This window comes from Sinohyriopsis cumingii, chromosome 8 (genome assembly GCF_028554795.1).
Source record: "Sinohyriopsis cumingii isolate HCF-2022 chromosome 8, ASM2855479v2, whole genome shotgun sequence".
NCBI classification, from domain to species: Eukaryota; Metazoa; Mollusca; class Bivalvia; order Unionida; family Unionidae; genus Sinohyriopsis; species Sinohyriopsis cumingii.
Window position 1 is genome coordinate 71,876,798 of NC_142968.1, and position 15,196 is coordinate 71,891,993.

General features: G+C 37.5%; 1 protein-coding gene across 1 annotated transcript in view; it reads right to left on the reverse strand.

Annotated features, from left to right (window-relative positions):
- LOC149793792 (beta-1,4-galactosyltransferase 2-like) overlaps positions 1-7,033 on the reverse strand; it is a 69,357-nt gene extending 62,324 nt beyond the window's left edge. Inside the window, exon 1 of the mRNA XM_089967782.1 lies at positions 6,159-7,033. Within this exon, the coding sequence (XP_089823908.1) occupies positions 6,159-6,468 (310 nt within the window). The 5' untranslated portion in view covers positions 6,469-7,033. The remainder of the gene's footprint in view (positions 1-6,158) is intronic.
- Between the last annotated feature and the right edge of the window lie 8,163 nt (positions 7,034-15,196).

A 15,196-nucleotide genomic window follows, 5' to 3' on the forward strand; every position in this document is an offset into this window, starting at 1 on the left:
GTCTATATGGACCACAATGCATGTATTGTGACAATAAACTGGTCTATATAGACCAAAATGCATGTATTGTGACAAAAAATACTGGTCTACATGAACACAGATGCATGTATTGTGACAATAAACTGGTCCATATAGACCAAAATGCATGTATTGTGACAAAAAATACTGGTCTACATGAACACAGATGCATGTATTGTGACAATAAACTGGTCCATATAGACCAAAATGCATGTATTGTGACAAAAAATACTGGTCTACATGAACACATATACATGTATTGTGACAATAAACTGGTCTATATAGACCAAAATGCATGTATTGTGACAAAATATACTGGTCTACATGAACACAGATGCATGTATTGTGACAATAAACTGGTCCATATAGACCAAAATGCATGTATTGTGACAAAAAATACTGGTCTACATGAACACATATACATGTATTGTGACAATAAACTGGTCTATATAGACCAAAATGCATGTATTGTGACAAAATATACTGGTCTACATGAACACAGATGCATGTATTGTGACAATAAACCGGTCTATTTAGACCATAATGCATGTATTGTCACAAAATATATTGGTCTACATGACACAAATACATGTATTGTTACACAATAAACTTATCTACATTGATAACGATGCATATTTAGTGACAGGATAAACTGATCTACATGGACAAAGATACATGTATTGTGACATGATAATCTGATCTACTTGGACCATGATTCATGTATTGTGATGGCGACAGTGTCCTTCAACCTATGCACCAACCCCACCCACCCCATTTACAAGCAACTACCCATACATCAGCAAACACGTTTAAACGTGTAAAGGTTTCCCCCAGGAAATACAGTTTCAGACATTTTCTCACACCACTTCAGACTTATGTTATGGAGACTGGCAGACAGAGGAATGCTTAGGTCGGACATGTGGGTGGGGGAATTACATATTCTGATATGGAATGTATGAGGACTTAACACTGACAATAAAGAAGAAAAGGACTTCGGTATTTGGCATCAAAATATGATGTAATTTGGTTACCAAAAACTGCTCAATTAAACAAAGTTAAATTAAGCAGGTGTATACCTATATATTGTTAGTTTAAGTTAAATCATAGAAAGCTTGACGTAATCGTGGATGGCTTGTCATTTCATTTCGAGAAAAACTGAAAATTGTATCAAGTTAATACATTCAAATGGAGATGTCTACACTTGGTGGAAATTAGATGAACCTGTGAGTAATCTTCAAATGTCTTTATATATTTGCCGCTTGAGGAATCAGAAACTTTTAGCCTGCTAGTCACAAATATTTTTTTTTTTTTGAGAAAAAAAAAGAATGATGTAAAATAAGGACAAATCTGTCAACTTTAATATTATACTTGCTGGCGACTTAAATGCCAGAATTGCTTCGTATCCTGACTTTATTTTTCGTCTAAGAAACAAACTTCTAATGTTTGTATCGATAATGAAACAATGATATTATCTATGGACAAAGGTACAAATCGATCAGCTAGTTACTTGTTTGCTCGATTTGTATAAAACAACTGGATTGAGAATATGTAATGGTGGGCATTTCAGGTATCGTGAGAGTGATAAATTTACTTACAGACTCCCTCGTCGACTGCGTGTTATAGATTGAATTTTACTTTTTGATTGAATTTTTTTCCAGTTTATTTTTTGTCGACAATATTACGAATCCTTTTGAACATTCGCCGTTAGAATTTCCTTTATAGTATAGCGCGTATGCCAAATAAATTAAAATTAACTACAAATGGGATTGGCAACATTCCGGAAAGATTTAGAAAGTTACCAGACTTAACACAATGGTGTATAGCAAACATTTCTTATCATGACCTTGATATTATATCTAAAGCTGTGTGAGAGAGTTTATGCATATCTTAAATGACTTTGGAAAACCGTAGTTTAAGAAGTCATACAATGCAAAATATTGACAGTTCCCGATTCTAGTAACAAACCATATACAGTATGGTTTAGTCATGAGTGAAGGTTTAGTGACAAGCGTATTGTTGACCAACTATCAGTCTATCGGAAAACTGTAAGACAGACGGATGTATTACTTACGTTTGGAGAGAAAATAACGCTATAAGAAATTTGTAAAAAAAAAAAAAAAAAAGAAAGAAAAAAACGGCACAGTTCCAATATACGAAGAAATTATCCCATGAGTTTTCCGATAACAACAATTCTAATCTCGGGAAATTCTGGAATTTTATTAGGAAAAGAAAAATGTGACTTCTGCTGAAAGTTTTTCACTTAAATATATAGATGAGCATGATCCACTGAATTAAGGAACAATATTTAAAGACCTAGATAAACAAATAACGGAGGATGAAATTATAAAACAATACAAAACCTTGAAACAACATGGCAATTGTTATCATTTGAAAGATTACTTCAGAAATGGAGTGATCATTTTCCTAACGCTGCGACTCTGTGGTCTTAAACTAAGCAACAGAAAGGAGTGAAGACCAATAAGTTTTTTAAATGCAACAAACAATTTATTTCCATAAAATAAAAAGTGAACATTTAAACAGATTTTACAGACTCTGAAATAAATCACAAGAAGTACTATTATAAGTCCAAATGTATGAAGTTCCAGTTCAATTCAAATGTTATTCCAAACATATTCCGATACTGAAAATGTTTATGTGTTTGTAGTCTCAAACGTGTTGATGTACCAAGGGCCTGGAATGTGATGATGTGCTAAACGTCCTGTGATGAATCGCTATAATAAAGTCCAAAATTTCCCTGTCTGAAATCACTATACTTCAAAAACAATTTCCCTGTCCAAGAATATTATCGAGAACTGTAATTCCAGTGACTATTAATTAATCCACCCAAACAAAAATGAAAACAACAATAAAATATTGATTCTGCTTAAGGTATTAAAGCAAGGGTCCGTAATGAATGAAGTGAACAATATTATATAAAGGCTAAGACACAATAATAGAGCCAGGTTGTAAATCGATCTCCTTTAAAAACAATCAATATTGTTGTTGTTGTTGTTCTTGTAGGGTTTAACGCCATTTTTCAGCACAAGATAGGCTATACATGGTGGCCAGCATAACTGGTAGATGAAGAACCCTGGAAAACCCAGAAAAGAATCACCGACCCACCAATCAATATTGTCAATAAGTTTGCGAATGTCTAAGTGGAAATCTCTTCTCCAAGACGCAGTTTCGCATAAACATGTTTACCTCAACTGACAATGATCTGAATATTTAATCCACACTCAAATATATTTATTAGCCACGTATTATGTATTTTACAAAATAAATGTTCGTTTCAGGTACAACATGACCTTTACTTTGGAAAAAGTCAAATTCATAGTACATATGCATTTAACATATAATCATCACTAAAAGTTACAAAATAATATAAATTAAATATGCATAGCACTACGAAATGGGACAAGGGAGATATACAAGTCGTGTGACCCATATAATGAAGGAATTTACAGTCGCCATTTGTATTAAGTTTCTTTTCAAAATAATTCGCCAGTATTTTAAATGAAAGACTTTAACTGGGCGGAGGATATTGACAAACTGCCGGTTGCACAGTTTGGTTTCAAGAAAGGGGTGGGAACTACAAGAGCTACTTTGGTTTTATATTGCTTGACTAATAAGTATTTAAGTAAAGGTAAAAGATCTTATGCAGCTTTTGTTGATGTTTAAAAAGGCATTCGATAGCGTTAACAGAAATGGTTTGTGGTTGAAGCCATTTAGCCAAGGTGTAAATAGCACAACGTAGGATGTTCTTCATTCCGTGTACAGTTAGTTGCGATATTCTTAGTGTGTTTTGTGGATGGAGTAGGTTCGATACAAGGTGAAGTGTTATCACCTATACTCTTTCCATTATGTATTGAAGAACCGGAAAACTCGGTACAACCGTCAGAAGATATCTGTATGGAAGGATAAGAGTTCTCCTTTTTTTTGACAGTATTAGCTGACGATTTAGTTTTATTTTCATAATATGTTGAAAGCTTCCATAAGTTCATGGATAATTTGCACGACTGCTGTAATAAATTAAATAATCTTTATAAAACTAAAACTATGGTCTTTAGAAAAAGTGGTCCATTACGACAAGACGAAGCGTGGAAAATTGCCGGGAGTAAACGTGATATGACGGAAACTTTTAAATTACCTAGGTTTCGCTTTCTGAACTAATGGAAACTTCTCTATAGCGTATAAAACATTGGCTAATAATAACTAAAAGCAAGGACTATGCTTATTTGTAATTTGAGAAAAAATTATAATGAAAGTTTGGAACCTTTTGGTATTTATGTTGCAGCAGTTTTAATTAAGCATAAGAGGTTCACCAAGCTTACGTCACAGAATATATACAACGAATGTTTTTAAAATATGTGTTAAATATAAAAAATATATACATCTTAAGCAGGTGTATACGGTGAACTTGGAAGAATCCCACTTAGATATTTAAGGCTGCTTAAGTTAGTTAAATATTGGTTTAGAATGTACATATTCCTCAGATGTCACATTGAGCACTGTATATAGGCAGTTATATATTGAAATTAATCACATAATAGTATAAGTTGTGTTACAGTACTAAATGATATTTAAAACAGATATGGTTTTGGTGAAGTGTAGATGTTTCCTGATTCTGCAAATTGTTCTACGTTTATTCCAATTTTTAAACTATCTGTTACAGATGCGGTTCTTTCAGACTAGAGAGATACAGTATAAAATTCGAAAATACAAAACATATATGGACAATTATACATGTATTGTGTCACGATAAACTCGTCTATTAGGTACATGATGCAAGTATTGTGCGCCAAAATATGGTCTCTTTGGACCATGATACTTGTAAAGTGACACGATAAACTGGTCTTTTTTGGACCATGATGCACATATTGTGATACGATAAAATGGTACATTTGGACCATGATACATGTATTGTGACACCATAAAATGGTACCTTTGGACCATGATACATGTATTGTGACACGATGTCAGAATGCTGGTAAATATCAATATCCATATCTTATTATCATACGACAAACCATCTTTTGAACCTGTAGTTTCATTTATCCTCGCGTCCGTCCAGATTTGATTCTTCATTACATATATATATATATATATATATATATATATATATATATATATATATATATATATATATATATATATATATATATATATGAGTGTGTGTGTTTTGGGGACCTTTATCTCACCCGTTAACACTTTAGAAGTCAGCATATAACTAAGTTCATGTACTGATATCATAACTTTATATACATCTGTATTGGTAGATATAAAATAAATACAGTGAAAGTTTATATTTTATTTCATGCCTGGGTCTGCATTGGATTTGTAACGTAGCTTTAACACAGTTTTAGTGATATCGCTACGATGTCTGCGTTGTGAATGTTTACAGTGATGTATAGCACCGGGGCATCATGCCGTAGACATGTAGCATTTTGTCCCACACAGTCACATTATTCTGACACCATCCCGACCAGTCCTAATACAAATCTCTCAATGCTAAGCGCCACGCGAGGAAGCTGTTAGTAGCATTTGTACAAGTCTTTGGTATGACCCGGCCGAGGTAGGAACCCGCGACCACCTGCATCCGAGTGGGACGCTCTAATCACTCAGGCCACCGGGGCGGTCGAGATAATTTTTCACGTTCCGTTGGAGTGACCTTGGGCTTGTGTTGTGTGTGTGTGTGTGTGTGTGTGAGAGAGAGAGAGAGAGAGAGAATAGCGCGTAGAGTTACAGACAAGACAGTCCGATATGGACGGTGGTTCCATATTTTGCAGGTTATGGAATAAATTTTATTTATTTTCAATTCACCTGTATAAACTCCCTGTCTAAATGATGAAGTGCTTTTCCTAAAAAAAAAAGCGAGTGCAGGTCTTATCTGAGATCACTTTTTATGACCCTGACGATGCGAAGACGCAAAGCATGTGCTGACGTCACATAGCCATGGCTACGAAGGCCGAACCGTAACACACATCTTTGTCTACCAGTGTCTCTCGTCTGCTTTCTAATAATGAAGTGTTGCAAGCAATCTCTCTCTCTCTCTCTCTCTCTCTCTCTCTCACACACACACACGCACACACACACACTCGCACATGTTTAGCATGACAAACATAAATTAAAGAACTAACCCAAATCAGGCGGTGTTTCCGGGCATAACTCTAGCTTCTGATAATTTTTATCATCTGTTTTCGATTCCGCTATCTTTTTCTGTAACGACTTCGACGCCAGTTCCTCCAAAAGAGAATCTTCTGGTGATGTATTATTCAGCCTTTGAAGAGTTTCAACGGTCACATTACATGTACAGACACTATTCGAAAGATTTGCGTAAGTCCTACACGCTACATGCCCACTCGAGATTTCTTTGTAGGACGTCAGAATAATTGAACTTCCTATTAAAGTAATGAGGATGAAAAAAGTAACAATAAAACGATTCTTCATATTGAAATACTGTATTGTTTCACCTTCACCATAACCTAATCAATATGGCGATACATTATTTGTATAATATTACAAATCCGTTCATTAAACACATACACAAAGCCGATTTCACCTGTCAGTTGCTTGTATAATCATGAACATTGTCTAATATTGTCCAAAAGAATTCTAGCGTGTAGTCCATATTTTCTCTTTATTCTTCCTCATCCCCGTCATCCAATTATCTCACATTTGCATATTGTCCGTGTTTCCATGTGCTTTCAGCCCCTTAACTTTCCGGTAGACTGGGGAAAAAGTCCCGTTTACCGGTACACCACTGATAAACCCGCACTTGAGTGTGATTTAAATGCTTCTCGACCCGCTCCTTACCAACCTTACCTATACGACAACAAGGACTTCATAGATAGTCGTCGGCTAGTAGGGATTGTATTATCACAAACAAGTCAATATAGCTACAATACAAGTACGTACCACAGACACACCAGCCAGGGAGGGCAACCAGTGCACATGATGTAACATGTTGATATGACCTCGAGAAGATCATATCTTCAGCGATACCGTAACACAAGTATACCCGTACTAAAATACTCTATTGACTAGAAATGGACATTTAGATGCATACATCGACCCTTGCAGGCCCTACCCTAGGATGTGCGGGGCCCAAGGCAGCAAGCGATGAGCGCGGGGCCCCAAGTAAAAACACTGCATTGCCTGAAAGCGAGGGGCCCAAGGCGGTTGTCTCGTTCGTCTTGCCCTAGGGCCGGAACTGCACATTTGGGGAAATTAATAAAACAATAGTTTCCCGGAGAGAGCCTGTCTCGCGGCGTTGATTACTTAAATTGCACCTCAACAGCACGTGTAACGCACGTACAAGATTGCATGGAATGTTAAGCACACCGTCACAAATCTACTGCCGTATATCTTCCAACAAGTCAACTTTTGGTAGCTTACTCTATGACATAATATAATATAACATAAATGTATTGATCTTATTTATGCAAAACAGAACAATAAATATAATACATAATTCCCATATAATTCACTGTTGCATAAATAAATGAACAAATGAATTAATAATGGCGATAAAAACCTGTCTACACATAAAGAAAGAGAGAGAGAGAGAGAGAGAGAGAGAGAGAGTATAACCTAAGTTGGATTGTATTATTACCATTATACACATATTTAGCCAGGTCTTTTAGAGTTGTTAAACCTTCAGTTGTGCATAATTGAAGTACTTCGTACATTCATGAGAGAAATGACTTCTAATGTAGAAACTCAAGGGAGATAAACCGTCTTTAAAATAGACCCAGACCCCATGGCAACTATTTGTTTTAGTTTCTGAGGAAGAGAGAAGACAAACAACAAAATTAATGGCCACGCTATGGCAACTTTATGCCAACGACCTCCCCCTCCTCCAGCAAATAATGAAAATTTGATTTGTCTTATTGCCAATTTGGATTTAAATCAACATGTTCATTCAACGTATCACGTCGCATGTATGGTATATAATACAAATAATATATCAGCATATTAGTACATTTATATACTGTTTACAGATGACAGCTTTATAAATATTGCAAAAAGAATTACAGCTTAGAAAATCACGAGTATAATCACGAGTATATCTTTAATTATCAGAGATAAAAGAAAATCTTCAATACGTTGCTTCATGAGATAATTATCGAATGCTTTGAAACACTAGTCTAACCTACACTCACACCAAACCACAATTCCCTTGTATATCCGATATATAGAAGAATGAGCAGATGCCGCCATAATAATGGCTATACAAATATAACTTAGAACTGTACACATACATTGGGAAAATGACCGTGAAGTATCAAGAATAGGTACTGGGTACAATAAATTACAAGTAGGACTGAATTAGGAAATACATGTAATCTAATGTATTATGGAAGATGAATTGCACCTTTTGAAATGCGTTTATATATATATATATATATATATATATATATATATATATATATATATATATATATATATATATATATATATTGTGACCAACGGCAATCCAACAGTGACGGTCAATGGCTGCCCATGACGCCCACCCCTGTAATACGCTGAGAAATTATGGTAAACAATGGTAAGCTGTCCAAAGACCTGTGGATAACTGGTCCCTTGGAAGTCAACTTACACATGTATTGGCCATATGTGAAAACGTTATGTACATTTTCGCCCTTGCAGCGCAATTATTTTCCAAGTCACAGTGACAAATATTTCTCGCTTTTCTGCTACACGGGATGAGAACTTAGGAAACCGGCAGGATACGCTTTATGTACTTCAAAACAGACCTTAAAATGTTACTAAAATTTACAGAAGGTGTCAGTTACAGTTTCATTGAAAGGCGTTTTGCCACCAGGTCAACATCAGCAATTGTACCTATATAGTGGTCAATCCCATTCGTTTCTTAACTCAGTCCCGGCGAGAAGAGTGTACATAGTTGGACAAATGCTATCTTTTGATTCAAGGAAGGAATTACACAATGAAAGTTATTCATCTCGGATAACTCAATATCCGTAAAAGAGTCAATTTGCATTTCAGCATCACAATTTGAGGTCTATTTTTCTGCAAATGCAGCAATCTCATTGTACGCAAAACAGTATGAATTAATCGCAGGCTTTTTGTCTGATATAGAGATTAAACATTGTTAAAGTTTGCAAAGTGTATACAGATTTTAGAACATAATGTTCAGAAGGTATTTATTGATTATCGGTGAATATAGAATTTTGGGCAAGAGACGTTGCCTCCTTGAGTCTACTATATTGAATTTCATATGTACATCTATATATCTTGAAATTTCATGATTTAGGTTGCTTAGATCAAAAGACTCGACTAGAAAGTATCATCCGCCATGATGTTCCCCCCTGTTTCTGTCAAACCACGCATTAAACGCACTGAACGAGAAATCCTTAATAACGGTAATTTGATGGCAAATTTAGATCATACATTTGAATCATATAGCAGCAGGGGGGGCGAATCCGACATTTTGTCCAATCGTTATTTTGCTTAATTATTACTTTCTGCACTCAGGGGATCCGGTGTAGTCAGCGCCCGGTAAAAAAAAAACGACGACGGTCCATCCTACACGACGGTGACGTCATTTGGTTTAATACACTTTTCTGCGCGCCGATCCCAGCGTCGTCAGCGTCCGGTAAACACAGCGACGACCGCGTCGATGTCATTTCCCCCCCTGCTGCTAAGAAGTTATTTACAATGATCTTACAAACAGAGTGATCACTAACTCCTCCTCTTGTAGATCAATTAGGTTATTTGACTGATCAGTAAGTCTAAAATTAATTCTCGTTAAAAACCAATTATGGCATCGCATATAGACCGGATTAATTGGGCTCTCAACGATTAAGAATCCGGGAGGGGCTGTTGGCGAAAATGAATAAAGGATATACCCCTGTTGAGCTTGATTTGATTGCTTGGTATCTACCTGGTAACTCCCTTCGATAACATCACACACTAGATTGATTGCTATCACCGATGCGATATTTACGTTGTATGGAGCAATATGCCTACCACCATCTCCGTTATCGTGTCTGAGGATAATTGATGGACCGAGAAAATCATTAAGAGACTTTCTTAGTTCTGGCGCGTTGTATCCTGGAAACTTGAAATCGGGTAAATCGGCTTCTGTGATATTATACTGGGTTAGGAATTTTTGTTTATTATCATCGCTGTTATCGGATATTATTTTAACGATTCGTTCATTGATATATTCCATGTCTGATATAAGTTGATTTAACACCTCAACGTGTTTTCGTGCTTTTGTTTTCCGTAGTTGTTCTAGTTGCAATTGGTAATTACGATTAATCTCGATAAAAAAACTATCGATATCATTTAACATAACTGTTAATATGACGATCGATTCAGGGGTTTTGTCATACTGAAAATACCATTGCATGGTATTCCTGTCTTGAAATATAAACCAACTGGGTAATAACGTGTTTTTCATAATAGACAATTTATCTTGATAACTGGGATTAATTTCATGATACGATTGCGCATTCGTGTGCAAATCCGCGGGGATTTCATTAGGTGGATTCTCGGGCCAACCTAGTATGGTTCTTATTGAACTGTTATAAATATCAACCATATACCCCGGTGTGCTTATTTCAATCGTCGACGATAACGTCGGTTCATGAACCGTAATAGCGATTTTTGATTCTTTTCCTGTGATCGATTTTATCCTGCGTTGAAATTCTTTATTGATTTGTTCTACTTGGTATGACCCAGTTGGTATTGTAACCTCATTCCAGTCTGGGGTCCCATCGGGTTTATTTGTCCATGCAAAAACCAGCGAGTTATTAGGTTGTTGTCCGTTAAATGCTTCCGCTCGGATATTAGGCCAACTGTGATATACTCGCAATTTTGCCAGCGCTATTTCCTTCACTGGAATCGGAGAAGGGAAGTTTACACTGAATTCTGGCTTCGTTGATGTTATCGATATCATATTTGTTTGTACCGGAGTGGTGTTCTCCGCGATCCGTTGAAGTAATTGCAACCCTTCGGGGTTCAGCGACATTATTATTATTCGCTGTTTCTAGTGTTTAATTTCAACACCGAATATTAACAACCTGCTTGTTTTCAGGAGAATGTTTTAAGCCCATTGAAGTGGTTTCAGCGACGTGGTTTCCAGCTTCCAGTTGAAAATCCTCGATTTTTGACATCGCGGAGTCATGCAACTGGACCATCGTGGAGAATTCAGCATCGGATATAAACGAATTATCTATCGCCAACGAGATCAACCCGGATAATTTCGAGTACGCGTCGGATACTATTTGATGTTTTACTGTATACTCGTTGAGTTTTTTCTGAGAACACGATGATATCTTTCTAGTGATTGCGTTGGCGACTCCAGCAATTGTTGTCGCCGCGGAGATAGCGATTGGAACAGCGATCGGGGCCATCATGGTCACCGTGGATAAAATAACACCGGTACCGGCTACTATACCTGACACCAAGTACACGACCGCGTCGATGGTGGTTATTTTTCGACGGTATTTTTTTATTTTTACACGGTATTGTTCGGAAAGCGTTTTCAAATTCGCGGAGAATTCTTTTACGGTATTGAATCGATATTGATGTGACGTCGGTGATACCTCTGATTCAATTACCTTGGTGGTCATTTTTATTTTAAAAGAGCTAGTGTTTTTAATTACTTAGATCCGTTACAAATTCCACATACCATGTAATGTTTGCCTCGGTTAAATGTCTATCGACGGCATAAATTGTAAACTGTTCAGTTGCGTCCTTGTCTATAATTGTTGATATTGTATTGTTAAACCCGGATGAACTCGACGATAATATATTAAACTGCATCATTGAAACCAGTGTCAATCGATAAATACCCTTAACAGTTGCGGTGATTTTTACTGTATTCTGTGTAGGAGTCCAAACGAATGATCCATGATGAATTGTGTATACTGTGTTGATGGTGTTTTCATGAGGGATTTTTATTTTTGTCACCTCCGGTAGTCTGTCTTTAATCGCTGTAACATCAGTTTTGATTGTTCCTATTTCCTGTGTATGCGCGTCTATACCCTTTTTGTTCTCTGCAACATCAGTTTTGATTGTTTCTATTATCCGTTTATGCGCGTCTACATTATTTATGTTCATTGCAACATTAGAGCCGATTTTTTCTATTATCAGTTTATGCGCGTCTACATTATTTATGATCGTTGCAACATCAGTTTTGATTGTTCCTATTTCCTGTCCATACGCAGTGATATCATTTATAGTTATTGTAATTTCATCCGGTCTGGTATTTTTTTTACCAAAGAATTTATCAATGGTGTTATCAGCCCTGTTAAAATTTTTTCGTAACGTGTAAAATTGGCCCGACAGCGTTGTAAACTCCGAAATAGTACTTTTTATCCCCACAAGATTCGGTTCGGTCACCGTCGGGGTTCCAAAAAAACTAGCAGTAGTGAGTTGTATATCGGTGACAGACTTTTGTATCCCCTCGAACTGATTTGCTTGCGCGTTAAATTTATCATACAAATTTTTTAACGAATCCGACATGGTTATATAATTGTCGCCAAGTGTACTTATTTTTCCATTTATCGTCAAGATGGATTCACCTGATTTAAGTCGTCCGTCATCGGTATACAACGCGATGGTGTTCTCGGCGGCATCACGCTGTCGTATTAAAACGTCATTCAGCGACACATTACTGGATTTCAGTTTACCCTGACGGTCTTGAAATACAACTATTTCGCCCGGGTCAACACTGGTTAAATTTAACGTATCAGCGATTTCATCCTCGATTAGTTTTTTTATGTCATCGGTGGCGAGCGTTTCCGTGGATTTTTTCAGCGCCGAAACCGGTCGTCCCCAGATATCAATCATTATTATTGTAAAAAAAACCAGTTTTTAATTAACCCGCCGGGCCTCTACTACCCCACTAGTGTATTCGTTTACAACCACATGAGGTGGTTTCCGCGATGATGAAATCGCCGCGAGTACGTTCAATACCTCACGGCCGCATATCGGTGGGTCGCTTATTTGTTGTATTGGCAGCGTGGAATAAAAAACCGGGGCTGAACACGCCCGGATATACCGCATGAACTCGTTTGGCGGGGCTAACCCGTATGAATCAAAATAGACGATCGCACGCGGATCAATTGCGTATGCAACCCAATGAGTTCCCGCTCCGGAGGATTTATCGAGGTTAATTATACCGGTTTCAATATTCCTTGGTTTTGTCGGTAATTGATCCCTCATAAAAACACCTCTGAAGTTTTTTATCGCTAACGCGTTTGCGGCATCTATTAAATCAAAATTAGACATAGGAGTCATTAAACGGTTCCCGGTAGTCTTAGACCCTTCCCCGAGTACCATGAATACGGGGTTCCCGGTAGTCTTAGACCCTTTCCGGCTACGGGTCGTTTTTTTTTATAGCCTTTCCCGGTTGCCTTATTCAATGCCATTCCCGCCGCGGTACCAACGGCTCCTAACGCCGCCGCCTTCGCCACTGCTGGGGCCGCCGCGGCAATCAACGCTGGAATCGCAGCTAACAGCGGAAATATCCCACCGGTCTTTTCCATGTTTTTAATCGCTGCGGTCGAAAAATCTATTTGAACACCCTTTTTATTCTTCATCGCATCATTGAAATGTTTTATTTGACGCGCCCTCAACGATATCTTATGATTACCACCTGCCATCTGTGACGGCTTTAACGTTATTGTGGTTCCACATTGTTTAGCCGACTTTGATCGTATATTCTTGACTTGACCATCGGTCAACTCTACATCGACAACATTATACGACATTTTTATTGTAAACGCGTTTATGTTTTCAATTACATGTTTTCCACTGGTGCATCAACGATTCTCATTCGTCCACCAACACCTTCCAACAGCATTGATTTATCGCTGAGAATGACAGCAACCGCTCTATAATCGGCAATAACGCCGCGAGTTACATTAGCTCGGAAGTGTATATCAACGACGGATTGTCTTGTTAAATCAAGATGTTCCAGCGAAAAGTAATAAATCGGATATAGTTCTTTGAAATCATGTTGTGATATTTGCAAACCAGTGTCGACGTTTTGATCACGACTCATATACGACAGCAACCGATGGTACACGCGTGCAATATGGTTTTGACCGTAATTAAGTTGTATATCCTCAGATGGTTCCTGCTGGCCGTTTATTCTCAGCGAGACGTCAGTAACGCCTAATCGATCAAATATCATATGGCTGGATAGTTGATTATCAACTCTCGTCATATCCTGCAACGCAACAAATATATGACGCGGAGCCGAAATGCCTTGTTGTGATGCCAGGTTCCATGTAAATATACCATTGATATTTGATTGCTTAGTATCTGTTGTTGTTGTTAGCCAACTTAGTAATGATTTTCCTCCCTGCTCCATAAAGGATAGCAATCGTGCCTCTGTGGTAATGGATGGAGTCATTACTGGCATCCACAATAATATTTTAGTTAAAACGACTTTACCAGAGTCATTATTTGGATTCGCAAGATCCGCTGGAATTCTCCAAATTGCATTTCTATCATCACCTTTTCGCACAAGCACCACGGTATGCTTTGCTCCGTAGATAACTTTTCGCACGTTCCTACAAAATCCAAATATATGATGCAGTGGAATCGCGCATGAGAAAGATCTACGCGGCCCTGTTAACATTGATATGCGTGTTGCAGCTCCGATGTTAAAATTAGGATCGCTGTTTATAATCATATTCTCAACATCAGCGTTAGCGCTATCAGCATTATTTCTTGGTCGTCTTACCACAAATTGCGAGTTTCCAGCAGTGTTTCTAGTATCCTTTGCAAACATCATAGATGGACCCGCTGATCTTGTATAATCGTCGGAATATCTTGCTAGCCCGATTATTGTTGTAGCCACATCAACATCGCGTTCTATAGACTCGATCTCTCTTCCATCAATGAGATATTTTGCGCTCTCAAATAGCGCCATTACGCCGTTATTGACTAAGCCAACTTTGGTACCATCTGGATACGGTGCTGGTACAGCAGGAGTATCGGCCTCTGTTACAAGTTCTCCTTCGATTTCAATAAACGCTTCACACGGTAAAAAGTATTTACTGGTATCATGGACTTGAAGTTCAATTCGCGATCGTATGTTGGGTTGTACTGCATGATAGGAATAAAATTGATAATTACGGACAGAATCATCCTTGTGCACTGGTGCGTCCATATCAAACGCCGGGTCAGCTGT